Source organism: Mastigoproctus giganteus, chromosome 5, assembly GCF_048544385.1.
Source record: "Mastigoproctus giganteus isolate SK-2022 chromosome 5, ASM4854438v1, whole genome shotgun sequence".
NCBI lineage: Eukaryota > Metazoa > Arthropoda > Arachnida > Uropygi > Thelyphonidae > Mastigoproctus > Mastigoproctus giganteus.
In genome coordinates this window covers 172,516,327-172,540,267 of record NC_143579.1, presented here as the reverse complement: position 1 = coordinate 172,540,267, position 23,941 = coordinate 172,516,327, and the positions used below count along the sequence as shown (strand labels likewise).

At 38.6% G+C, this 23,941-nt stretch overlaps 1 protein-coding gene across 3 annotated transcripts in view; it reads left to right on the top strand.

Moving 5' to 3' along the window:
• The window catches only part of LOC150085848 (fatty acid-binding protein-like), a 122,131-nt gene that overhangs the window by 59,758 nt on the left and 38,432 nt on the right, over positions 1–23,941 (top strand). Inside the window, exon 1 of one of the 3 annotated variants that reach the window (XM_090374271.1) lies at positions 8,219–8,375. The exons of the other annotated variants lie outside the window; for them this stretch is intronic. Coding sequence (XP_090230397.1) covers positions 8,306–8,375 — 70 coding nt within the window. The 5' untranslated portion in view covers positions 8,219–8,305. Of the gene's footprint in view, positions 1–8,218; positions 8,376–23,941 lie in introns of those variants that run through there. 3 annotated transcript variants of the gene reach the window in all.

The following is a 23,941-nucleotide window of genomic DNA, read 5'->3' as shown; positions in this document are numbered from 1 at the left end:
AAGAGGGCTGCTTTCCGTCGAAGAAAGAACAGATTCTCTTCCAGAGAGAGAGAGAGAGAGAGAGAGAGAGAGAGAGAGAGAGAGAGAGAGAGAGAGAGAGAGAGAGATTATCTTCTTTCTGGTTGCCTTTCAGCTTCACAGACTTATGTCACATAAGGCTTTGAAGAAATTCATTTGCTCGTGATTTGATCAGAAGTGATCCAGTTTTTAATTGAGAAGTTGCTAGCGAAATTGATATTTCTTAGGGGACATGCCAATTTCAATGCAGCATTTGGAAATGCAATATGTTTCAGCCAAGTTTGTGCCTCGCATCCTCACTTTTGTTGTTATTGTTGAGTTTTAAGCGAATCAGCAACTTAGGCCATATTGTGCAGTATATAATTATTTTATATGTCTGTAAATTTCGTGTGTTCTGTGGTCAAATCGTTTGCTGAATGAAATCCCGAGGTGACGTGAGAAAAACCATGCTATCCTCTCCTTAGACCGAATAACTCAACTAAATTGTGAAAATGATTCAAATTCCTCGCATCATTGACGGGATTCGAATTCAGTTCTTTCCCACCCGGTGTGGGTAGGACGGCGATTCTACCAACTATGATATCCATGAGGGCCATCCTCACTTATAATCCCAGAGAACGGCGAGTTATCACGCATATCAGCAACTTTATCGACATGCTGCTGCTGCTGCTGCTGCTGCGGACCCACATTTTGTTTCTTGTATCGGTACTGGTGACGAATCATAAATGTATGGTAATTCCCTGGAAAGAAAACCCAGTCCTCTCCATGGAAGACTCAGTGTTTTCCAAGGCAAAGATCAACAATAATTTCGAATAAATATGAGGATCCTGCTTATCGTATTTTTTGACTCTCGGGGCATTGTCCACTATGTATTCGCCTGGATGGTCAAACAGTGAACCAGCAATACCAGAAAACACATCTCTGGGACTGCACGATGCTGGTCGGAAAAAACGGCCAGAAAAGTGAGCTTCAGAGAATTGGCAGGTCTGCAGAAGCTCAAACTTGTTCTTAAGTTCCTGTACATATTGCTTTTTTTCCTCTTCTGTTATCTCAAAGACTTTATTATTTACTCGAGTCAGTTTTTTCCTTTATTTTCTTACATCTTTATCAAGTGTGCATCTTACCATTCTGTGATCACTTCCAACATTTACCTTGTTCAAGACGGGAACATCATTCACGATATATTTTCTGTTAGTGAAGATGAAGTCAATTACATTAGTTGTTAATCCATTTGGGCTCTTCCAAGTCCACTTTCTGTCCACCCTTTTCTTGAAAAAGTGTTCGTTACTGATATTCCTCGAGATTCTGCAAAATCTACAAGTCTTTCACCAATTCCAAAATTTCCTATAGTTCCCCTTTCTGTGCTATTTTGTCTCTTTCCAACCTTAGCATTCAAGTCCCCCATAATGATAATGTAGTGGGTTTTCTGCTCATCTAGAAGACTCAATTTCGGTGTACATTTCTTCAACCTCTTCATCATCATGGATCGATGTTGGTGCATAAATCATTATAACCTTTAGCTTATACCGCTTAGAAATCCTGAGTAGTAGTCTTGACACCCTTGGTGATGTACTTTTGAATTCCAAAATGTTGTTTTTTATATCTTTATGGACCAGAAAGACAACTCTACCTTCACTCCTTTCACGGTTTTCATTGGTGTACAGCGGATTTCCACTTGATAAACTTATAAGTGATTCATTTCTTCTTCTTGTTTCAGCCAAACCGATGATATTCCAATTCACATTTTCTAATTCCATTTCCAGCTCTAATGTCTTATCTTCACCAATGAGCGATCTTACGTTGTAACAGGCCAAGTTCAGTTCCGTGCATGGCAGCCTGGTCGTAGCCAGAGATTCTTAGCACCCTTTGCTTCCACTGTGATCCTCTCGCTGCCGTAAGAGAGGGAGTGAAAGCCGCTGGGGACTGACGGCCATTTGTTTTGTCGTGCTGTCATGTGCCGGAGGGTTTGGTCTTTTCCTCTTCATGCTGATCAGGAGTCTTGAAGGGAACTACTCTACACGTTCGTTGCCACCTAAGTGACGTAACAAGGCTTACCATCGAGAAGTGATTAGCTCTTGCAAATTGCACACTCAGCGCAAGCTTGGAAAACAACAAAAAAAAAAAAATCACAGTGGGTACCCGGTGATTTAATTTTGTTTCCAAGCTTATAGCCTGCTTGAAAGGTCACTGACACCACTTAAAAGTTTGGAATCACAGCGTATGACAATAAGTCTCGTTAATTCTTTTGACATTAGTATTAGTATTAGTATTAGTAACGGCCGTATGGTGCAAGAAAGCCTATGGCTTATGCTGCACCAGCCAAAAAAAAAAAAAAAAAAAAAAAAAAAATCCGAACAAAACAATGATAAAAACAAAAATTAAATAAATAATTAATAATAATTAATAAATAAATAAAAATAATAAAATGAAATTAAAAATTAAATAAAAAGGAAATTAATCCTATCATCCCATGCGCTTCCCTTACCCGAAAGTACTATCCAGATGACCTTTGAATTTCCCCAAACTGTCGGCCTCTACCACCCATGAAGGCAACTTATTCCAGTAATTTATAACTCGCTGGCTAAAATAAAACTTCCTGCAGTCCAATCTAAACATTTCCCCGCGTAACTTGAATTTATGTCCCCTAGTTCTAGCATCATTTATAATCTTGAAAATTTTGTCCTCATTCATTTTACTGATGCCTCTCAGAGCCTTAAACACCTCAATCAAATCTCCTCTAAGGTGTCTAGTTTCCAAACTCTGCAACCCACATATTCGAAGTCTTTCTTCATAAGGACGCCCTTTTGCCGATCTCACCAGGCGAGTTACCCTTCTTTGCACCCTTTCAAGAAGCTCGATGTCTTTCTTTAGGTGCGGTCTCCATACTTGAACACAGTATTCCAAGTGTGGTCTAACATAGGCCTTATATAATGGGATTATCACGTCCCTATCTCTACTTGCAAAAGTTCGATAGATCATCGATAGGACACCATGGGCCTTCCTTGCAACCTGTTTACAATGCTCAGAGAATTTCATGTCTGACCGTATCGTAACACCCAAGTCCCTTTCCTCCAGTACTGGGTTTAGTTGAACTCCACCAAGTGAATAAGTTATTTTGGGATTACTGTTTCCCAGGTGTAATACCTTACACTTTGTTGGATTAAAGCACAGCTGCCATTTTTGTGACCATTCTTGAAGTCTATCTAGGTCTCTCTGAAGAAGCTCAGCTTGACAGTGATCATTAACTACTCTACCAATTTTAACATCATCTGCAAATTTAGACATCACGCCCTCTATCCCTTCATCAATGTCGTTTATGAAAATTAAAAACAACAGTGGTCCTAATACTGATCCTTGTGGAACCCCACTTCTTACATCAACCCAATCTGAGGAATAGCCATTTATCACAACCCTCTGCCTCCTGCCCTGAAGCCATCCTTCTATCCATCTAAGGATTTTCCCAGTGATTCCAACCTGTTCCAGCTTATAAAGCAACCGCTCATGTGGGACTGAGTCAAAAGCTTTGCTGAAATCTAAATAAACAATGTCGAAATTATTCCCTAAATCCAGCTCGTGAGTGACCCTTTCGAAATAGCGAACCAGATTTGTTAAACATGATTTTCCCTTTACAAAACCATGCTGAGTATCCTTGAGAATTTCAATTCGATCCAAATGATCCTGAATTCCACCCTTGATCAATGCCTCCATGATTTTCCCTACTACTGAAGTCAGACTGACAGGTCGATAATTTCCCACTTCACTTTTAGAGCCACCCTTATGTATGGGAGATACATTTGCACTTTTCCAATCCAAGGGAATCTCCCCAGAGTCTAGTGATGCTCGCATAACCAGCCTCAGTGGTTCAATGCACTCGCTTGCCGCCTCTCTCAAGATTATAGGGTATATTCCATCAACTCCAGGAGCCTTACTAGTCTGTAGGCTTGAAAGTTTTTTCATTAAATAATCTTGCGAAATTTCAATATCGTTAATTACATATTTTTCAACTTCGCTCCCACAATTTCCCATTGCCACAAAAGGCTTTTCATTTGTAAATATCGATGCAAAATAACTGTTGAGTTCATCTGCAACGGCAGCTGGTGTATTTATTACTATCCCCTTTCCCTTACGTAAAGGTCCGATCTGGTTTGTCCTGCTCTTCTTGGCATTTATATATGTGAAGAATTCTTTATCCCCCCTCTTTGCTCTGTTTGCTAGTGATTTCTCATAAACTGCCTTTGCCTGTCGAACCTTTTCTGTGGCTCTATTACACATCACCTTGTAGCTGTTATAGGCTTCAGTACTTTTTATTGCTCTGTAACGTTTCCATGCCACCTTTTTCTGCTCAAGTAATGTGGCAACTTCACTATTCATCCAACTTGGAACCCTTCTCGTGGAGTATTTTTTTAATGGTATATACGCATTCAAGGCATCTGTGATTAATGTTTTAAAAGCGTACCACAGTTCAATTGTATTCATTCTCTGCGCGATATCTACCCAGTTAATAGAGGCCATGTAGTACCTTAAGGCATCGTAATTTCCTTTTCTGAAATTAAAACCCATTCCTTTGCCTTTTACTTCTGCTACCTCTCTCGTCATCATCCACCGTAGAACTCCGTGATCACTTCCTGCTACTGGTTCCTCTACTGTCAGCCCTGTTATGTCATCTGATTCATGTGTGATGATGAGGTCTAGGATATTCTTTTCTCTAGTACTTTCCCTGACATGTTGATACAAATAACAGTCATCTAGTTGATTTAAAAATTTTGTTCCCCATGTCGAGTTTCCTTCCCATTTACTCCAATCAGTTAGAGGCAAATTGAAATCACCCATAATAAGGCATTGACGCTTACTTGCCCATTCCATTTGCATGTAGAGGCTTTTGTCATAGTCTTCACAATCACCTGGTCTGTAGATTACGCCTACTCGCATTGTACCTTTGTTTCCAACTATCTCACACCATACAGACTCTATACTAGCATGTGAAATGTCTGAATCTGGGAAAGCTATCGTCGCACTCAGGCTGCTTCTGATAAGAAGCATTACCCCACCACCCCTTCTATCTACTCTATCCTTCCTAAATACATTATACAAGCCGTACTGAAACTCATCATCCCCAATTTCCGGGTGGCACCACGTCTCCGTAAGCCCTATTATGTCTGCGTTACTTGTTTTAACCAGCAGTTCGAATTCGCTCATTTTATTGACGACACTTCTAACGTTACTGTATAAACAATTAAGATTTACTGTTCTTGTATATTTAACAACCCTAACACAACCCTTGAAGTTTTTTAGGCTCTCTTCCCTGATATTAGCTACCTGCTCACGTGAAACGTCTTTGCCCCCAGAACATCTAGATAATACGTCCAGTTGGGGTAACAGATAAGAACTCTTAAGGTATGTGCAAGAGTTACATTGACCAATATTATCAGATAAACGCGTGTCAGTATTACCCACATCCCCCCTGGAATCACAGCGTATGACAATAAGTCTCGTTAATTCTTTTGACATTAGATAGGTTACCACTGTGCTACCCCGCAGGAATGGGTGGGAATAGGTAAGCTTGTTGGTAGGCAGGGTAATGGATAGATAGGCGAATGGATAGTACAGAATACAACTGGGGAAAATTTTAAGTCTCGCCTAGGGCGCATGAAACTCTTGCGCCGGCTCTGAACACAAATACCTAACCAGAATACATCTCTGGTAACTTTAAAAGGTAATCTTTAAAATAGCATCCTTTTGCCGTTCGAAAGGGGATAGAGTTGATAAAATTGCACTCCGTGACTGAGTTAGTCTCAGCCGTGGATAGCGAGTTTTTCCTTTTTTTAAACTCGGATTTTATCTTCCAGCAAACAGGCAAATTGACCAGAGAGAACAAATAGACATATTTCACGTGGGCAGATGCGTTGTTTTGTGGCCGTAATATGACAGTTTTTTTTTTTTTTTTTTTTTTTTTTTAATAAGGAGTTTAACAAGAATTTGATCATTGAATTCTTGACCCACGTTCAACTCATATGCGTGTGCTACTGCACTAGCGCTCTGACCTTCTTCTTCCAACTTCTAGCTGTCATTATAATACTTCCGGTCACAAAGTAGGCTCGTAAACATCTAGTTGGAAGTGTCTGAAGCAGTGGTATGTTAAATAATAAACCTGGTTCTGACCTAAATCTCTTAAAATAAATTATGAGCTAGTACTGCAATCGAGGCATTGCCAACATTTTCCTCTTTGGCTATCCAGACATTGATTGCTGTGACAAAGTTAAGGTATACTTATGACCAAAAACATTATGAACACCTATTAATAGCGTGTTGGGCTGACTTTTGTCCGTGATAACGCTTGCACCTGATGTGGCATCGACTTTACGAGACCACGGAAGGTGTCCTCAGATTTCATCTTGAACAGCAGGAGAGTATGACGTCCCTCAGTTCCGCCCGCAACGGAGTGAGGCACTGGCGAATACTGCATTTCACTACATCTCACAAATGTTTCATGGATTGAGATCGGAAGAATATGGCGGCTAGGGGAGCACACTAAACGCTTGAACACAATCATCGAACCATTCCTGCACAATGCGGGCTTTGTAACGCGGGGTGTCGTCTTTTTAGAGACCAGTGCTATCTGGATACACGGTCACTATATAGGTCAAAACGTGGTTCAAAATAATGTCAGGGTGGGATCTGGCAGTGAGGATGTGTGTATTGGGGATGAGGGGACCCAGTGATTCCATGAAAACATTCCCCAAACCACGATACTACTACTGCCGCCGGCCTGTTTTCGGCTAACCATGCAGTCTTGTTGCAGCTTTTCATCTTTTCGCACCCGTCCATCGGCATGATGGAACTGGAACCTTGATTCATCAGACCAGACGCTTCTTTTTCTCGTCGTCCAATGCCCAGGAACAGTGCTCCCATGTTCACTGCAGGCGAGGTGTCGATCATGGTTAGTCAGCACAGACACGTAAACAGTTCTCCTACTCCGTAGGCCTATCCGCAAAAGCGTCCGTTGAATGAGTAAACAGTTTTCCTACTCCGTAGGCCTATCCGCAAAAGCGTCCGTTGGATGATGTGCTTGGAAACTTTTCTCTGTAAAACCCATATAGTTTGCTGTTAGCGGACAGCGCGTGCCAACCGCCGTCACTTTAGCTGTTAACCTGTGATGTCTGTCCGTGCCAGCACGTTGGATGGTGTGTGTGTCCTTTTTTGGACACACACCATCCAGCTGACAGGCACTACCCTGCCGTCACTATATATGCTTCGCCGGTCGGTTAAATCACTCCTAATTGCTGTGGGATGCGTCTGCTTGTGTAGACAGGGGTAGTTATAATGTTTTGGTTCATGAGTGTATATTCTGGATGGCTGATGGACACGATTACGTCTAGCTGTTATCCACACGATAGTTCACTGAATAAATATCAGTTTTATTGAAAATTACCACTGCGTCCACAAAAAAGTATTTGGATACAAATAATTATGTTTGCATGAGACTACATGCAGACATAATTATTGGATACCAACGTTTCGAATTGTTTACTTTTCGGTCTGGTCATCGTGGATGACCAGACTAGGCGACTTTAAATATAGAGCTATAGAGAGTATAACTTGGAACCTTTTTGTTTATGATCTTGCCCTGAACTCAGATGCGAAACTATGAATTCTGCGCTCTCCAGCCAAATTGTTCAACTCCGCCCATGTGATCTTTAAAAACATACGAAACCCGTCATCGGGCCTCTTACTGGGACTGACGTGGCGGTATGGTAGTTTTGCCACTGCATGAACTAGTGATAGTGGTGTTACTGCTCAGGTAGTACACAAAAACAGAATAATTAAACAAGCTATTGTGCTCATGTTCTGTGTGTATACGTTTTATTGTAAAATGTTTTAAACTGTAAAAACTATCTGAAATCTGCAGTATAATTTACTGTAACATGATATAAACACAAGAAATTCCCGTTTACTCCATCGCCCTTCTAAGGAGAGTTTATGCTTTGCCCGCGGTATTCGAATCTGTTATCTAAAAAGGTGCATTATGATAGTTTTCCGTTCTAAACGTCGTTCGCCATTTTTAGAAAACTGTTTCAAGTATTTTGTTCGTTTTATAAACATAAACAACAAATTTAACATGTTTTTATTATTGTGACAATATAAATTAAAGAATAAAAAATTGAACAGGAAGTAGTATGCCTTCCAGATCTCTTACGTTGACTTTCCGCTCAGTCTTAGCTGACTAGAGAAAGCCGTGTGCTCGTCTGGCATTATCAGGTTTTTTTGAGTAGTATAAACGGATAAAGTTATGGCTGAATTAACAGGAAAGTTTAAGTTAGTTTCAAGCGATAAATTTGATGATTTTTTAAAAGCACTTGGTAAGTATGTACCCAATGTTTTGGCTAGTTTTGATTTATACAATCTAATGTAAAGATTAAGCTAAATAAAAACACGCCCTATTTAGAATGTTTATAATGAAAAAAAAAAAAAAAAGTGATAAAATGACTTGCCTTTCCTGTATTTGCTTGCATTCTTGATTAGTTCCTGGTTTCTTTTATTGTCGCCAAGCGCTTTATACTGTAATACAAATGAGTTTAGTTAAATAAGCAGTTTGTTCCTACGCACAAAAATATATTGACAACCGTGACGTCGCAATTATCAAATTCTTAATTGCATGCTTTTTAATTTTAGATAAAGGCTTTGCCAGGGCCGTGCAAAAGGCACTTGGGGGTGCAAAACCACTCTGGATGCAAAACGGGTTAAGGAGCCTCGTTTATTTGTGTTGAGACTTTGATGGCCTTGAACAGAGGTTCTGTTGCGGCGCATCAGCCAATTCACCCCCTATTTGTACGGCCCTGGACTTTGCAAAAGAAACAGCAGTTCTATCCGTATAGGAACATATTCCGAATAATAGTGGTCCATGGTTCATATATATAAAAACATTAAAATTAGTAAACCCTTCTTAGTAAAACGTAGTAGTAGTAGTAGTAGTGGCACTTGATGCAAGAAAGCAAGTGTAGGAGCTTATGCAGCATCAGCCAAAAAAAAAAAAAAAAAATCACACCATACCCTCCAAATGCCTGTCCAGTTCCTCCTTAAATCTATTTAACCTATCAACTTCCACAACGACAGATGGAAGTTTGTTCCAGCAATTAACCACCCGCTGGCTAAAGGCAAATTTCCGCACATCTATTCTACATCTATCCTTTCTTAATTTGAACTTATGTCCCCGTAGGTTCGTATTCTGAACAAGTGGGAGGATCCCATCAGAATTCAGCGTGCTCAACCCATTCAAGGCCTTATAGACCTCAATCAGATCACCGCGCAGGTGCCTAGTCTCCAGCCACTGCAATTTGCAGAACTTAAGCCTCTCTTGGTAAGAGGATCCCTTCATTCCCCTCACCAATTGTGTTGCTCTTCTCTGTACACGCTCAAGCAAATCTACATCCTTCCTAAAATGAGGCCTCCAGACCTGTACGCAGTACTGAAGGCGTGGCCTGACCATTGCCTTATACAGAGGGACAATCACCTCCTTTTCCCTGCTAGCAAAATTCCTATATATCATTGACAAAACCCCGTGACCTGCCCTAGCAGCCTGTCTGCATTGCTCAGAAAACTTCATATCTGACTACACAATTATTCCCAGGTCTTTTTCATTTTCTACCACCTTAAGTGTAGTACCACACAGTTGGTACGTTTCTCTGGGGTTACTTCTACCCATATGCAGTACTTTGCATTTGTCAAGGTTAAACTTCAGTTGCCACTTCTTAGCCCATCTGCCCAAATTATCTAGATCCTGTTGCAGTAGCACACTGCCATGACTGTCATTAACAACCCTGCCAACCTTCGTGTCATCTGCAAACTTCGACATTAAGCCTGATATACCTTCATCAATATCATTGATAAATATACAAAACAACAGTGGACCCAACACCGAACCCTGTGGGACTCCACTAATAACATTAGTCCACGAAGAGCAGCACCCATTGATTACCACCCTCTGTCTTCTCCCACTTAACCATCCTTTTATCCATTGTAGCAACTTACCCTTAATACCATTCTGCTCCAATTTGTACAGTAGTCTTCCATGCACAATAGTGTCAAAAGCTTTCCTGAAATCCAAGTATATGATATCAAAATTATTTTTTGCATCCAGTTCCTTTGTGACCACATCATAATAACCAATCAAATTTGTCAGACAAGACTTTCCCTTAACAAACCCATGCTGTGTCTGAATTATTGCTGCAGTCTTGTCTAGATGATCCTGCAATGCATCTTTAACCAGTGACTCCATTATTTTACCTGGAACAGAAGTTAAACTAACTGGTCTGTAATTACTCGTGTCACCCTTCGAACCTCCTTTGTGAATTTGGGATACATTTGCACATCTCCAGTCCGTGGGAACCTCCCCTGAATCCAAGGATGCTCTCATAATTATGGCTAAGGGTTTGCTTAGTTGCTTTGCCGCCTCCTTTAATATAACTGGATAGATCCCATCCACCCCAGGTGCCTTTCTTATGTTTAACTTCAACAATTTCTCCTCCACTTTGCTCTCAGTTATTACAAAATCATTAAGCACACTGCTACAATTTGATAACCTTCTTCCATTTTCAAACTGTAATAATTCCTCACGTGTGAATGTAGATGCAAAATACTCATTCAGTTTGTTTGCTATCTGAGCAGGATCATCAACAGTCAAACCATCGATGTCAAGTGGACCAATCGTATTCATTCCCTTCCTTTTAGAGTTTATATAAGTAAAGAAATCCTTGCTGTTTTTCTTAGCATCTTTTGCCAAAGATTTCTCGTAATCCGCCTTTGCCTGCCGAACCTCCTTTGTGACCTGATTACAGACTAGCTTATATCTGCTACAGGCTTCTGCGTCGCCTGATAATTTATATGTATCCCATGCATTTTTCTTCTCTGTCACGAGTCTCATTAGTTCATTTGATAACCATTTAGGCCTAAACCTTGAACAATATTTCTTCATCGGTATGAAAAGTCTAGTAGCTTCCACGATTAATTCCTTGAATGCTTCCCACTTAGAATTTACTGTTTGTAACATCGTCAGTTGATCCCACTGTACAGAATTTAAAAACTGTCTGAGACCAGTGTACTCCCCTTTACGGAAGCAAAAACCCTTTCCTTTACCCCTGACGGTAGTTACCTCTTTGAGTAAATCCCACTTCAGCACACTGTGATCACTGCCACCTAGTGGTTCCTTTATCTGCAAATTCTTAATACACGAATGATCACTGCTGATAACCAGATCAAGAGTATTACTTTCTCTGGTTGCCTCTCGAACATGCTGCTGCAGAAAACAATCATCCAATAAATCCACAAAAGTCTGACTAGCGTGTGAGTGACCAACCCACAAGTTCCAGTCAATATCTGGGAAGTTAAAATCCCCCATTATAAGACATTCTGATTTACTGGCCCACTCTATTTCTCTGTACAATTGTTCATTGTACTCATTCGAGTCATTAGGCCTGTAACACACTCCTACTCTTATTTTTGCTTTTGCAGTGCTTATGTCACACCAAACTGACTCAACAGTGCACTGTCCATCTCTATCAACTGGATGCACTTCTTTTGATTTTATGTTTTTCTTAATTAACAGCATAACACCTCCTCCCTTTCTGTCCTGTCTATCCTTTCTGTACACATTGTACTCCCCAAATTCCAGTTCTGCATTCCTTATGTCTTTGTGACACCACGTCTCTGCTATCCCAACAATATCCGCCTTTGATGTCTTGACCAACACTTCAAATTCATCAAATTTATTTACTATACTTCTAGCATTGGTATACATACAAGCATACTATTTTATATATATGTACGAAATTAACATACAACATTAAAATAAAACAAGATAAACCTAATTAAATACCCTGACATGGAACATGAAATTAATGAAGGGGTGAATGTCTTTGGTCAGCTTCCATAAAGATCTTGACATTAGAGGAAAGAGGGCTTCAAGAAACCATCCGAAGTGATGAGTAACTTCATTACATTTTTGTTTACATATTTTATTACCTATTTGCATATCTAAAGGTGGCCAAAATCTTAATAAAAAAAAAACAAGAAATTTTATATACACAAGGTATCATTGAAGTTCTGCATTTTCTTCACCACTGAGCTGGCAAGTTACAGTCGGCCGAGGACACCTGCGCAGTGGGTATAGTAAAACGATAAGAATTCACAGAAGAGCTTCATGGTTGAGATTTTGAGGGATTATTTTGTAGTACCGTTTCTCCTTGGAAAATGTTACAAGGTCAGAATCTGTTGTTGAATCAGATTCAGCATCTGAGTTGGGATGTAGATGGATGTCCTTAAGATGCAGTTGGTGCAAATGCATGTTAACGTATGGTATGAATGTGCAATTTAATACCACTTAAAATTTTACAAATATCTGACTTTTTGAAATTGCTTATTTTAAACCAGTTATAATAAAAATATAATGTGCAAACATTTTTATTAACTGTGTACTATCTTAAAGTGAACATGGTTATTTTGTTACAAACTGCTATTCTCACATAAAAAAATGAATACTTTTACCTAAATTTTGTCAGTTTTTGGCCATTATGATTAACATGAGAATGATAAAAAACATTTATCATTCTTATGATAAATGTTTTTTTATATTGTGTTATTGCCATCCAGTGGCAAGAGAAGTTTATAACAACTGCATTACTCCACTTAATTTAAAAAAAAAATTTTAACATCATTATATAAGCTAGTTACACGTAATAAACTCTCAAAAAGGTTCAGTTTATCTGCATCTCATGATGTTTTTTTTTTTTTTTAAATATGACCTTAATATTTGTATAGCATCGGTTTGCCACTGCAAGTACAGGGTTGTTAAAATTAAAGTTTCCCTATGTAGAGGGTCCTGGAGTGAGTTCTAAGGCTCATACTGTAGAGAAATTTGGACAACAGGTACAATAAAGAATGCACTTGCCATTTATTGGAAAAAAAAAATAGTTAAAAAATTTGTCACTATATGGCGCTGTGGCAATACACTTGAATAGCACTACAGTTGTTCAATGTGCCCTCCATTTTGGTCAAAAACAGTTTCCATTTGAAGAACAGCATTTTCTACAACAGAAGGTAACATGTCAACTGGAATAGCCAGCACATGATGTCTAATGCTGTCCTTCAGATCTGCCAGAATTTGACATCCTTCCTGATACACCTGGTTCTTCAACAAACCCCACAACCAGAAGTCGCATGGGGTGAGGTCCAGTGATCAGGGTGGCCAAGATGTCTGGAAACAGCGGCCGATGACCTGTTTGCTCTAAAGTGTTGCCTTAACAATCTTTAGACACAACAGTGGATGTGGGGTGGTGCACAATCTTGCATGAATATGGTATCCTGAAGGCACCCATGTTGTTGCAGCTCTGGTATTGCGAAATTTGCCAACATTTCATAATATCACTGTCCAGTGACGGAACAGGTGCGGGGTCCAGTCGATGTTACCTGTTAAAAAAAATATGGTCCAATCACGAATGTGGCCGTAAATCCACACCACACTGTCACTTTTGGAGAATGCAACGGAACCTCTTGGATAACTCAAGGGTTTTCTGTTGCCCAAATGCGACGTTGTGTATAGTCACTTGTTCATTTAAGCAGAAGTGGGCTTCATCACTCCAAAGGATGTTCCATGGCCAAGTGATATCCACTGTCATTTGTGCCAGAAACTGAAGTGTGTATGTCTGCGTCACCATGCTTTAATTGCTGTAGCATGTGCATCTTGTAAGGATAGTACCGCAACACCTGACACATTACTAGCCTTACAGTGGAATATGGCATGTCCATTTCACGAGAAACAGCTGGCACACTTGCACTACCACATGGAGATTGACTTGATAAATCCACGACAGCCATAGCCACATCTTCAACACAAGAGGAGTCCACTCGTTTTTGACCTCTAACTGGTTGAACACCAAGATGTCCTGTCGCTTTAAATTTTGCAATCATTTTGCGGACAGCACAAACAGTGATAGGTCCACGCCTTATGCGCTTCTGATGCCGGAATTCTCTGATAGCTGCAGCTGCATTGTTGCTGTTCTGATAGTACAGCTTCACTAATAGTGCTTTTTCCTGCAATGTTGTTGGCATTGCCGCTGTAGTGCAGGCAAATATCTACTGTGTGATTTTGAAGAGACTGCTTTGTTTTTATACAGTACAGTAGAACTGAGTGGTGGCACTTTGGCAATAACTTACGATTATGCAAATAACTTACGTTATTTGCATAATTGTAACTAAGATAGTTACGTGCCATACAGTGACAAATTTTGTAACTAATTTTTTTTTTCCCAATAAATGGTGAGTGCGTTCTTTATTGTACCTGTTGTCCAGATTTCTCTTCAGTACGAGCCTTAGAACTCACTCCAGAACCCTCTGTATAGGGATAGTTTAATTTTAACTTCTGTATAGAATCAATTAATATTTACTATAAGTAAACAAGAAAACTAAAAAAAAAAAAAATTATAAATTAAAAGTAGAAACCCTGGTCACATTAATAAAAAAAAATTTCCTTAAAAATATACATTTGCATTTTTGTTTTTTATGGTCAGTGTGATCATCTTGAAACAAGCAACCAGGTCTATTTGCCATAGCTATAGCTTTATCCTAGCTTCTTTGGTACCTCTTCTCCATTGACTCTGTCCTGGCAGAATTGCTTCCCTATGCTCTTCACTAACATTGCCCACATTTGGTCTGAAATAACCCAGGTGAGAGTGCAAGCAATGGGGTGAAGATGGACATTCTGAATCCCATTTTTTCTTAATTTTTAGTGGATTTGTCAACTAATTCATTGTAATTTTCACTCTTATTACCAAGAAAGTCATTTCACTATAAAGTGAAATGACTGTCAGGCATTTTGCTCAGCATCAGTCATTGTCTTCCAGTTCTTGGGAGGTCAACATCTGCTTAATTTGTGGACCAAATATGATGCCACCTTTGCCATAGCTTCATTTGGAAACAGACTATATATGTATGAAGGTATCACCTTTACAGGTTGACAAAGAATGCTTTTAACAAATTGCTTGACCAGTCCCAGCTTGATTTGGAGTAATGGAAGTAAGACTCTTTCTTGGAACCAATGTTAAACTTTCATTGTGTGCCAATCTGCAGGTCAACTCTGGCAGATCATTCTATTCTCCTCTAGTTCTGATCTACTACCCTGCTGTTCCAGAGGTAGAAAGGGAATGTATGAGACCACCTTGCAAAGCCAGAAGTAGCATAGTCGTGAAGTTCCCACAGACATCCCATTTTACTGGTTATACTTAATCTTTTCTACCACATGCGCCACATTTCCGTGGTTTTCTTCAATCCATTAGCTGTTACCCTGTACATTCTGTACACCAAAAACAGAAAACTTTAAGTATCTATTAGAATTACATTAGTGTTAATTTTAACATTAATATAATATGGTATTCACCTGAAATGTGCATTATTAATTATTTTTTTAATTGTAAAAAAAAGTACAAAAAACTACTTTTTTTTACAGTTTTTTGTATTTTTGTTAGAAACTGCTATTTTCTATAATTTTGTTATTTTTTGGACTTCATTAGCATTAGTATACGCGTATGATGCAAGAAAGCAAGCTTATATAGCATCAACCAAAAAAAAAAAAAAAAAACCTTCCAATTTCACCCATTGATTCTCTCCAAAAGTTTGTCTAATTCAGCCTTGAATTTAATTAAGCTGTCAACTTCCACAATGACAGATGAAAGTTTGTTCCAGCATTCAGCAACCTGCTGGCTCAAGACAAATTTCTGCGTTTATTCTACAACTGACTTTTCTCAATTTCAGTTTATGCCACCTCACATGCAGAATCTCAGCAAGAGAAATCCTATCAGCGGTGAGCTTGCTCAAACCATTCAAGGCCTTATACACCTCAATCAGATCACCTCGCAGGTGCCTTGTATCCAAACTGCAATTTGCAGAACTTCATACATTAAGTTCTGCAAACTTCAGCCCATTAAGCCTTTCTTGTTAAGAGCAACCCTTTGTTCCACTTACTAATTGCTTTCCCTTCTTTGTACTCTTTCCAGCAGCTCTACATCTTTCCTAAAATGAAGCCTACATGACTTTTATGAAGTACTCAAAGTGTGGCCTGACCAGTACCTTATACACAATGGGATAATCACCTCCTTATCCCTTCTAGCAAAATTCCTGTATATCATTGACAGAACCCCCATAAGCTACTCTTGTAGCCTGTCTGCACTGCTCAGAAAATTTCATATCTAACTGCACAATTACCCACAGGTCTTTTTTATTCTCCACTACCCTGAGTGTAATACCACACAGTTGGTAAGTTACTCTGGGATTGCTGCTACCCATATGCAGCACTTTTTCATTTGTCAATGTTTTAACTTCAGTTGCCATCTCTCAGCCCATTTGCTCAACTTTTCCAGATCCTGTTGCAGTAGCATACTGTCGTTTTGTCATTAGCAACCCTATGAAACTTTGCAAACTTGGACATTAAGCCTGATATACCTTTATCAATATTATTGATAAATACAGAAAATAGCAATGAGCCCAACATGGACACCTGGGGGCGCAACTAATAACATTAGTCCACGAAGAGCAGTGTCCATTGATTACCACTCTATCTTCTCTCACTCAACCAACCCTTTATCCATAGCAGCAGCTTGCCTTTAATGCCATACTGCTCAAACTTGTACGGTAGTCTTCCACGTGCAACAGTATCAAAAGCTTTCCTAAAATCCAAGTATATGACATCAAAATTATTATTTTCATCCAATTCCTTTGTGACCACATCATAGTATCCAATCAAATTGGTCAGACAAGACTTGCCCTTAACAAACTCATGCTGTGTCTGAACTATAACTTCAGTCTTGTCTAGATGACTCTGTAATGCTTGTTTAACTAGTGACTCCATTATTTTCACCAGAACAAAAGTCAAACTAACAGGCCTGTAATTACTAGTGTCACCCTGTGATCCTCCTTTATGAATTGGAGTCACATGTGCACATCTCCAGTCCATTGGTATCTCCCCTGAGTCCAAGGATGCCCTCATGATCATGGCCAAGGGCCTTCTTACTTCCTTTGCTGCCTCCTTTAATATAACTGGATAGATCCCATCTACTCCAGGTGCCTTTCTTATGTTTACCTTCAACAATTTTTCCTCCACTTTGTTCTCATTTATTACAAAATCCTCTAGCTACCTGTTACATTCTCCTCTCTTTATAACTCTTCATGTGTGAATGTAGATGAAAAATACTCATTCATTTTGTCAGCTACCTGAGCAGGATCATCAACAATTGAACCATCGATATCAAGTGGACCAATCTGATTCATCCCCTTCTTTCTAGAGTTTATATAAGTAAAGAAGTCTTTATTGTTTTTCCTGTGCAAAGATTTCTTGTAATTTGCCTTTGCTTGCCTAACATCCTTTGTGACTTGAGTATAGACTATCTTATATCTACCTTAGCCATCTGTGTCTCCTGATAATTTATATGCATACGATGAATTTTTCTTCTCTGCCAGAAGTCTCATTAGTTCATCTCACATCCATTTAGACCTTGAACAGTATTTCTAACCTTGAACAGTATTACTTAGTTTGTATGAAAAGCCTAGTAGCTTCCAAGGTTAATTCCTTGAATGCATCCCATTTAAATTTGCTGTTGGCAACATCAGTTGGTCCTACTGTTATAGAATTTAAAAACTGTCTGAGACCACCGTAGTCACCTTTACGAAAGCAAAAACCCTTCCCTTTATCCCTGACAGTAGTTACATCTTTGAGTAAATCCCACATCAATATACTAGGATCACTGCCCCCTAGTGGTTTCTTTATCTGCAGATTCTTAATGCATGAATAATCACTGCTGATAATCAGATCAAGAGTATTACTCCCTCTGGTTGCCTCTCGAACATGCTGCTGCAGGAAACAATCATCCAATCCAGTAAATCCACAAAAGTCTTGCTAGTGTGCAAGTGACCAACCCAAAATTCTAGTCTATATCTGGGAAATTAAAATCCTCCATTATAAGACAATCTGATTTATTGGCCTGCTCTATTTGTCTGCAAAGTTGTTCGTTGTATTCATCATTAAGCCTGTAACACAATCCTACTCTCAAATTTCCTTTCCCATTGCTTATGTCACACCAAACTGACTGAACACTGCACTGTCCACCCGTGTCAACTGGATGCACTTCCTTAGGTTTTGTGTTTCTTTATTAGCAGCATGACCCATTGTGTCTGTCTGTACACATTGTACTCCACAAATTCCAATTCTGCATTTCTGATATCTGTGTGACACTGTCTCTGATATACCATCAATATCTGACTTTGATGTCTTGACCAGCACCTCAAATTGATTAAATTTATTTAATGTACTCCTCGAACTGGTGTAAATGCAAGTATACATGCACCTATTCTTACTCTTATTTACCCTAACTACCATGATGACTCCCTGCTGGGAGTCATCATGGAATTATTTGTTTCATGATAACTCCCAGCAGTCCTTGAAATACCCAGCACCTTGCTTATCAGACTGCTGCTCATTCCAGTAGAAGCAGTGCAAGAATCACTTTCACCTCTGCCTGCAGCTACTGTTAATCTCTTAGTCTGTGAAACCCCTCCCTCCAAGCTGGCAGTTTTTGTACCAATCTAACACTAGCTTTACAGCATTAGCAGATATTCTTGCACCCTTTCTATTTAAGTGTATCCCATCCCGGTTAGAAATAATCTCCTGTTACCAAGCACAGACCATGCTGTGAAAAATTCTATCCCATGAGATTAAGGTAGAATGGAGTCTAACCAAGTCTTTTTGTTTAAAAAATGATTTTTTTTATCGTGTTATATAATATAATGCCAGAATTAAGAATAAATTGTTCAGTTTTCCATTTGAAAGTATTTCTTGCTATTTTTTCCCTAGAAGAAATTGATTGTTGTATAAAATTCACTGGCACCTGCCGATTGATTTGAATTTGGCATGCCAGCTAGAGAGTTGATGTGAACAATGTGTGCAACAGCAATTGATAGATGTATATGCCCATTGTGAAACATCACAGCTTTCAAACTTGTACTGAACTGACTATAAAAAGACACTCTTCTGAATTATGGTTTGATAAAGACCAATCAAATCAAAACAATAGCATAGGGATTTGCAAAAGTGTAGAACGTGCATTCCAGATGCAAGAGTTGCACATATAGAACATGCGTGTCTTTCTCTGTATGTGGAAATCTTGCAGCTGGGATCCAGTAGGCCCCCATATCTTTTAAACATTGGATTTGCATTGCATTGGATTTGGTTAGATCCAAGTGTCTCAGGTAACTTGATTCTTTCTGATTGGGAAAATGTGGTATTTTACTTGAATACTTCATAATTGGGATTACACCTCAGGCTTCTGAGGTGTAATCCAATTATCCTGTTCACCAGATTCATCATCCAGTTCTGAAGACTTGAACTCTGGAAGGTGAATTGAGAATTGGCAGGTCTTCACTGTGTGGTAGTAGTAGCTATAGAGGATGGTATATTGGGATACATTACATCTGCCATATTTTTACATTATTATATCCATCCTACAAAAGTAGCAGTTGGCATCATGGTGTATGTGCATGCTGTTCCTCAAATATTGGCTTTCCTGGAGTTGATCTACATCTACCATGGCAGAAATGAGATGCCCACAACTCCAAAATAGGTTTCATGTACACTGCAAAACTTGATGCCACCAGTAATGTCATGCTTCACACTTATAATCAACAAATATATCAGAGCAAGTCTGTAGATAATTTACCCCTTTATATGGTGGCAAAAAAAAAACCCATATATGAATACTATGGACTGGTATATTACAATAGTATTGGTGTGTACTTATGTAAATATATTTATATAAATGTCAAAGAATCGTAAAACATTCAGTTACCATCAAAATATTGACACTAGAGGGAAAACTGATGATGCCATTGGATTCAGCATATGGAATACATATATGAAACAGTTAAATATAAACAAATGTTTTTTTTTATGTAGCATTGGTAGTGGCAAATGATGCAAGAAGCTTATATAGCATCAGCCAAAAACTCCCCACTTCACTACACCAGATGAATGTTTGTTCCAATAGTCAGTTACTCTCTGACTGGAAGCAAATCTGCACTTATATCCTGCAACCATTCTTTCTCAGTTTATGTCTCCTTATGTGCATTGTCTATGAAAGAATAAGAATGCCATCAGCATTTAGTTTACTCAATCCATTCAAAACCTTAAACACTTGAATCCTCACAGCTACCTACCTAGTTTCCAAGTGTTACAATTTTCAGAACTGAAGTTGTTCGTGGTAAGAACACCCATTTGTGTCATTGGTCATTGACTGATGTTGCTCTTCTCTGCACTTGTTACAACAGTTCCACATCCCTCTTAAAATTAAGCTTACAGATGTGTGTGCAATACTCGAGATGAAGCCGAACCATTACTTTATACAATGGAATAATCACTCCCTTGTCCTTGCAGGCAAAAATTTCTTCTTGTATGTCACTGACAGAATCCCTTGAGCTGCACTAGCAGCATGTCTGTGTTGCTCAGAGAATCTCATGTTGGACTACAAATGTTCCCAGGTCTGTTTTGTTCTCCACTAACTTGAGCACAGTGCTACCCAGTACGAAATTCGTAATATTCAGGTTTAAAAAAAAAAAAAAAAAAACTTCTCAGATGACTGCTCCAATGCTGATAGCATTTTATCAGTGGGAAGGCAGTCATCCTAGATGACTAAAGTGAAAAAATGAAGAAAGAAACTATTATAATTTATGTCTTAAACTGACTCATTTTATTAGGGTAAGTTGGGTAAGTCTACACTAATTGTATGGAGGACAGTAGGCTTCAGGGTGCCTCCGTAGCCAGGTGGGAAGGAGCAACAGTTCATAGCACACGCTTCTTGATTAGACTGGGGTTTGAGCCCGTCACCACCAAATACGGAGGATGCGGAAAGGTCGGGGAATGACCACCGCATATCCCAGAGCAATATGGCCTTAGTTGCTAATGCTCCTAAAAACCAAATAACAAACAAATAAAACTTACTCAAATTCATATATTTTCCAGTTGATTTGAGATCTACTGTGGGTGAGTTGTCTAAGTAATTTGGGTTTTAATTTGAAAGTGTAGCATTCTCTTTTACTGGGTAACATATTATTTTATTCTGGTCTTACTCTCTTATTTTGGTATCAGATTTGATTTTAGAGCCCAACATTCCTGTTTGTTGTGTAATCATGCAGTTATTTTGCCAAGAAAAAACCAAACATGTCTCATATTGCCTATTCTTCCCCCTCCAACAGTTTGTCTAGTTCTTCTGTATGTTTAATCACGTGTGCCAATTCTTTTAAAATGCAACATGACAACATTGTAAGAGAATTAGTATAAGTAATTTTAGTGCTGGGAGTGAAGCACAATTTTTAGTTTCGTATTGAATATACAGATTATAAACTAAAATAGTGAGTCAACTACTCTAGTCCAAAACACGTAGAGGATGTGGAGGATGCCATGAGTTATAGAAAAGAAGAATTGGAGGAAAAAGATAGGGTCTTTGTCCTTGGCCCCATGCTGGGTTTTGACACCCCTAGAAATTTGAGCAGGAGATTTGACCATATTGGATTAGTGACCATGATTCTGCTACAACCAGATCACAATTGAAAATTTTTGGGTGAACATTCCACAGTTATGCTAATAATGTATATGTAAATTTAACCATAACAACTGAATCAAAATCATTATATCATCAGTGATGAATAGAATTCAATTGAAAGAACTTATACATTATTCAGCAGTTAAATTTTTTTGTAATCTTTTACTGTAAATATGCACTACCAAAATGATCTGTGATAATAGCAGTTATGTGCCTTTATTAATATTATAATTATGTTTTATGTTATGCTTATTATAATTATGTTATATCTTTATTATATTTCAGGTGTAGTGCTTGAACAAAATTAGGCATCCTGATTCTTCTGTTTGATTTACAAATACTGTTTCAGCATTTTTACTGTAATAAAATGTAATGCAGTTATTATTAGCATTAGTAAAGGCATATGATGCAAAAAAGCAAGCTTATACAGCATCAGCCAAAAAAAAAAAAAAAAAAACTTCCCACTTCACCCATCCATTTGCTCCAAAAGTTTGTCCACTTCTTCCTTGAATTTATTTAAGCTATCAACTTCCACAACGACAAATGGAAGTTTGTTCTTGCAATTAACTACCCGCTGGCTAAAGGCAAATTTCTGCACGGCTGTTCTACAACTGACTTTCCTCAATTTGAATTTAAGCCCCCTCGGGTGCTGAATCTGAGCAAGAGGAAGAATCCCATCAGCGGTGAACTTTCTCAAACAATTCAAGGCCTTATACTAGGCCTTGTTATAATTATGTTATATCTTTATTATATTTCAGATGTAGTGCTTGAACAAAATTAGGCATCCTGATTCTTCTGTTTGATTTACAAATACTGTTTCAGCATTTTTACTGTAATAAAATGTAATGCAGTTATTATTAGCATTAGTAAAGGCATATGATGCAAGAAAGCAAGCTTATACAGCATCAGCCAAAAAAAAAAAAAAAAACCTCCCACTTCACCCATCCATTTGCTCCAAAAGTTTGTCCACTTCTTCCTTGAATTTATTTAAGCTATCAACTTCCACAACGACAAATGGAAGTTTGTTCTTGCAATTAACTACCCGCTGGCTAAAGGCAAATTTCTGCACGGCTGTTCTACAACTGACTTTCCTCAATTTGAATTTAAGCCCCCTCGGGTGCTGAATCTGAGCAAGAGGAAGAATCCCATCAGCGGTGAACTTTCTCAAACAATTCAAGGCCTTATACTAGGCCTTGTTATAATTATGTTATATCTTTATTATATTTCAGATGTAGTGCTTGAACAAAATTAGGCATCCTGATTCTTCTGTTTGATTTACAAATACTGTTTCAGCATTTTTACTGTAATAAAATGTAATGCAGTTATTATTAGCATTAGTAAAGGCATATGATGCAAGAAAGCAAGCTTATACAGCATCAGCCAAAAAAAAAAAAAAAAACCTCCCACTTCACCCATCCATTTGCTCCAAAAGTTTGTCCACTTCTTCGTTGAATTTATTTAAGCTATCAACTTCCACAACGACAAATGGAAGTTTGTTCTTGCAATTAACTACCCGCTGGCTAAAGGCAAATTTCTGCATGGCTGTTCTACAACTGACTTTCCTCAATTTGAATTTAAGTCCCCTCGGGTGCTGAATCTGAGCAAGAGGAAGAATCCCATCAGCGGTGAACTTTCTCAAACAATTCAAGGCCTTATACTAGGCCTTGTTATAATTATGTTATATCTTTATTATATTTCAGATGTAGTGCTTGAACAAAATTAGGCATCCTGATTCTTCTGTTTGATTTACAAATACTGTTTCAGCATTTTTACTGTAATAAAATGTAATGCAGTTATTATTAGCATTAGTAAAGGCATATGATGCAAGAAAGCAAGCTTATACAGCATCAGCCAAAAAAAAAAAAAAAAACTTCCCACTTCACCCATCCATTTGCTCCAAAAGTTTGTCCACTTCTTCGTTGAATTTATTTAAGCTATCAACTTCCACAACGACAAATGGAAGTTTGTTCTTGCAATTAACTACCCGCTGGCTAAAGGCAAATTTCTGCATGGCTGTTCTACAACTGACTTTCCTCAATTTGAATTTAAGTCCCCTCGGGTGCTGAATCTGAGCAAGAGGAAGAATCCCATCAGCGGTGAACTTTCTCAAACAATTCAAGGCCTTATACACTTCAATCAGATCACCTCGCAGGTGCCTTGACTCCAGAATGCAATTTGCAGAACTTAAGCCTTTCTTGGTAAGAGCAATTCTTTGTTCCACTCAACATCCTTCTACAGCAACTCCACATCCTTCCTAAAATGAGGCATTCAGACCTATACACAGTACTAAGGTG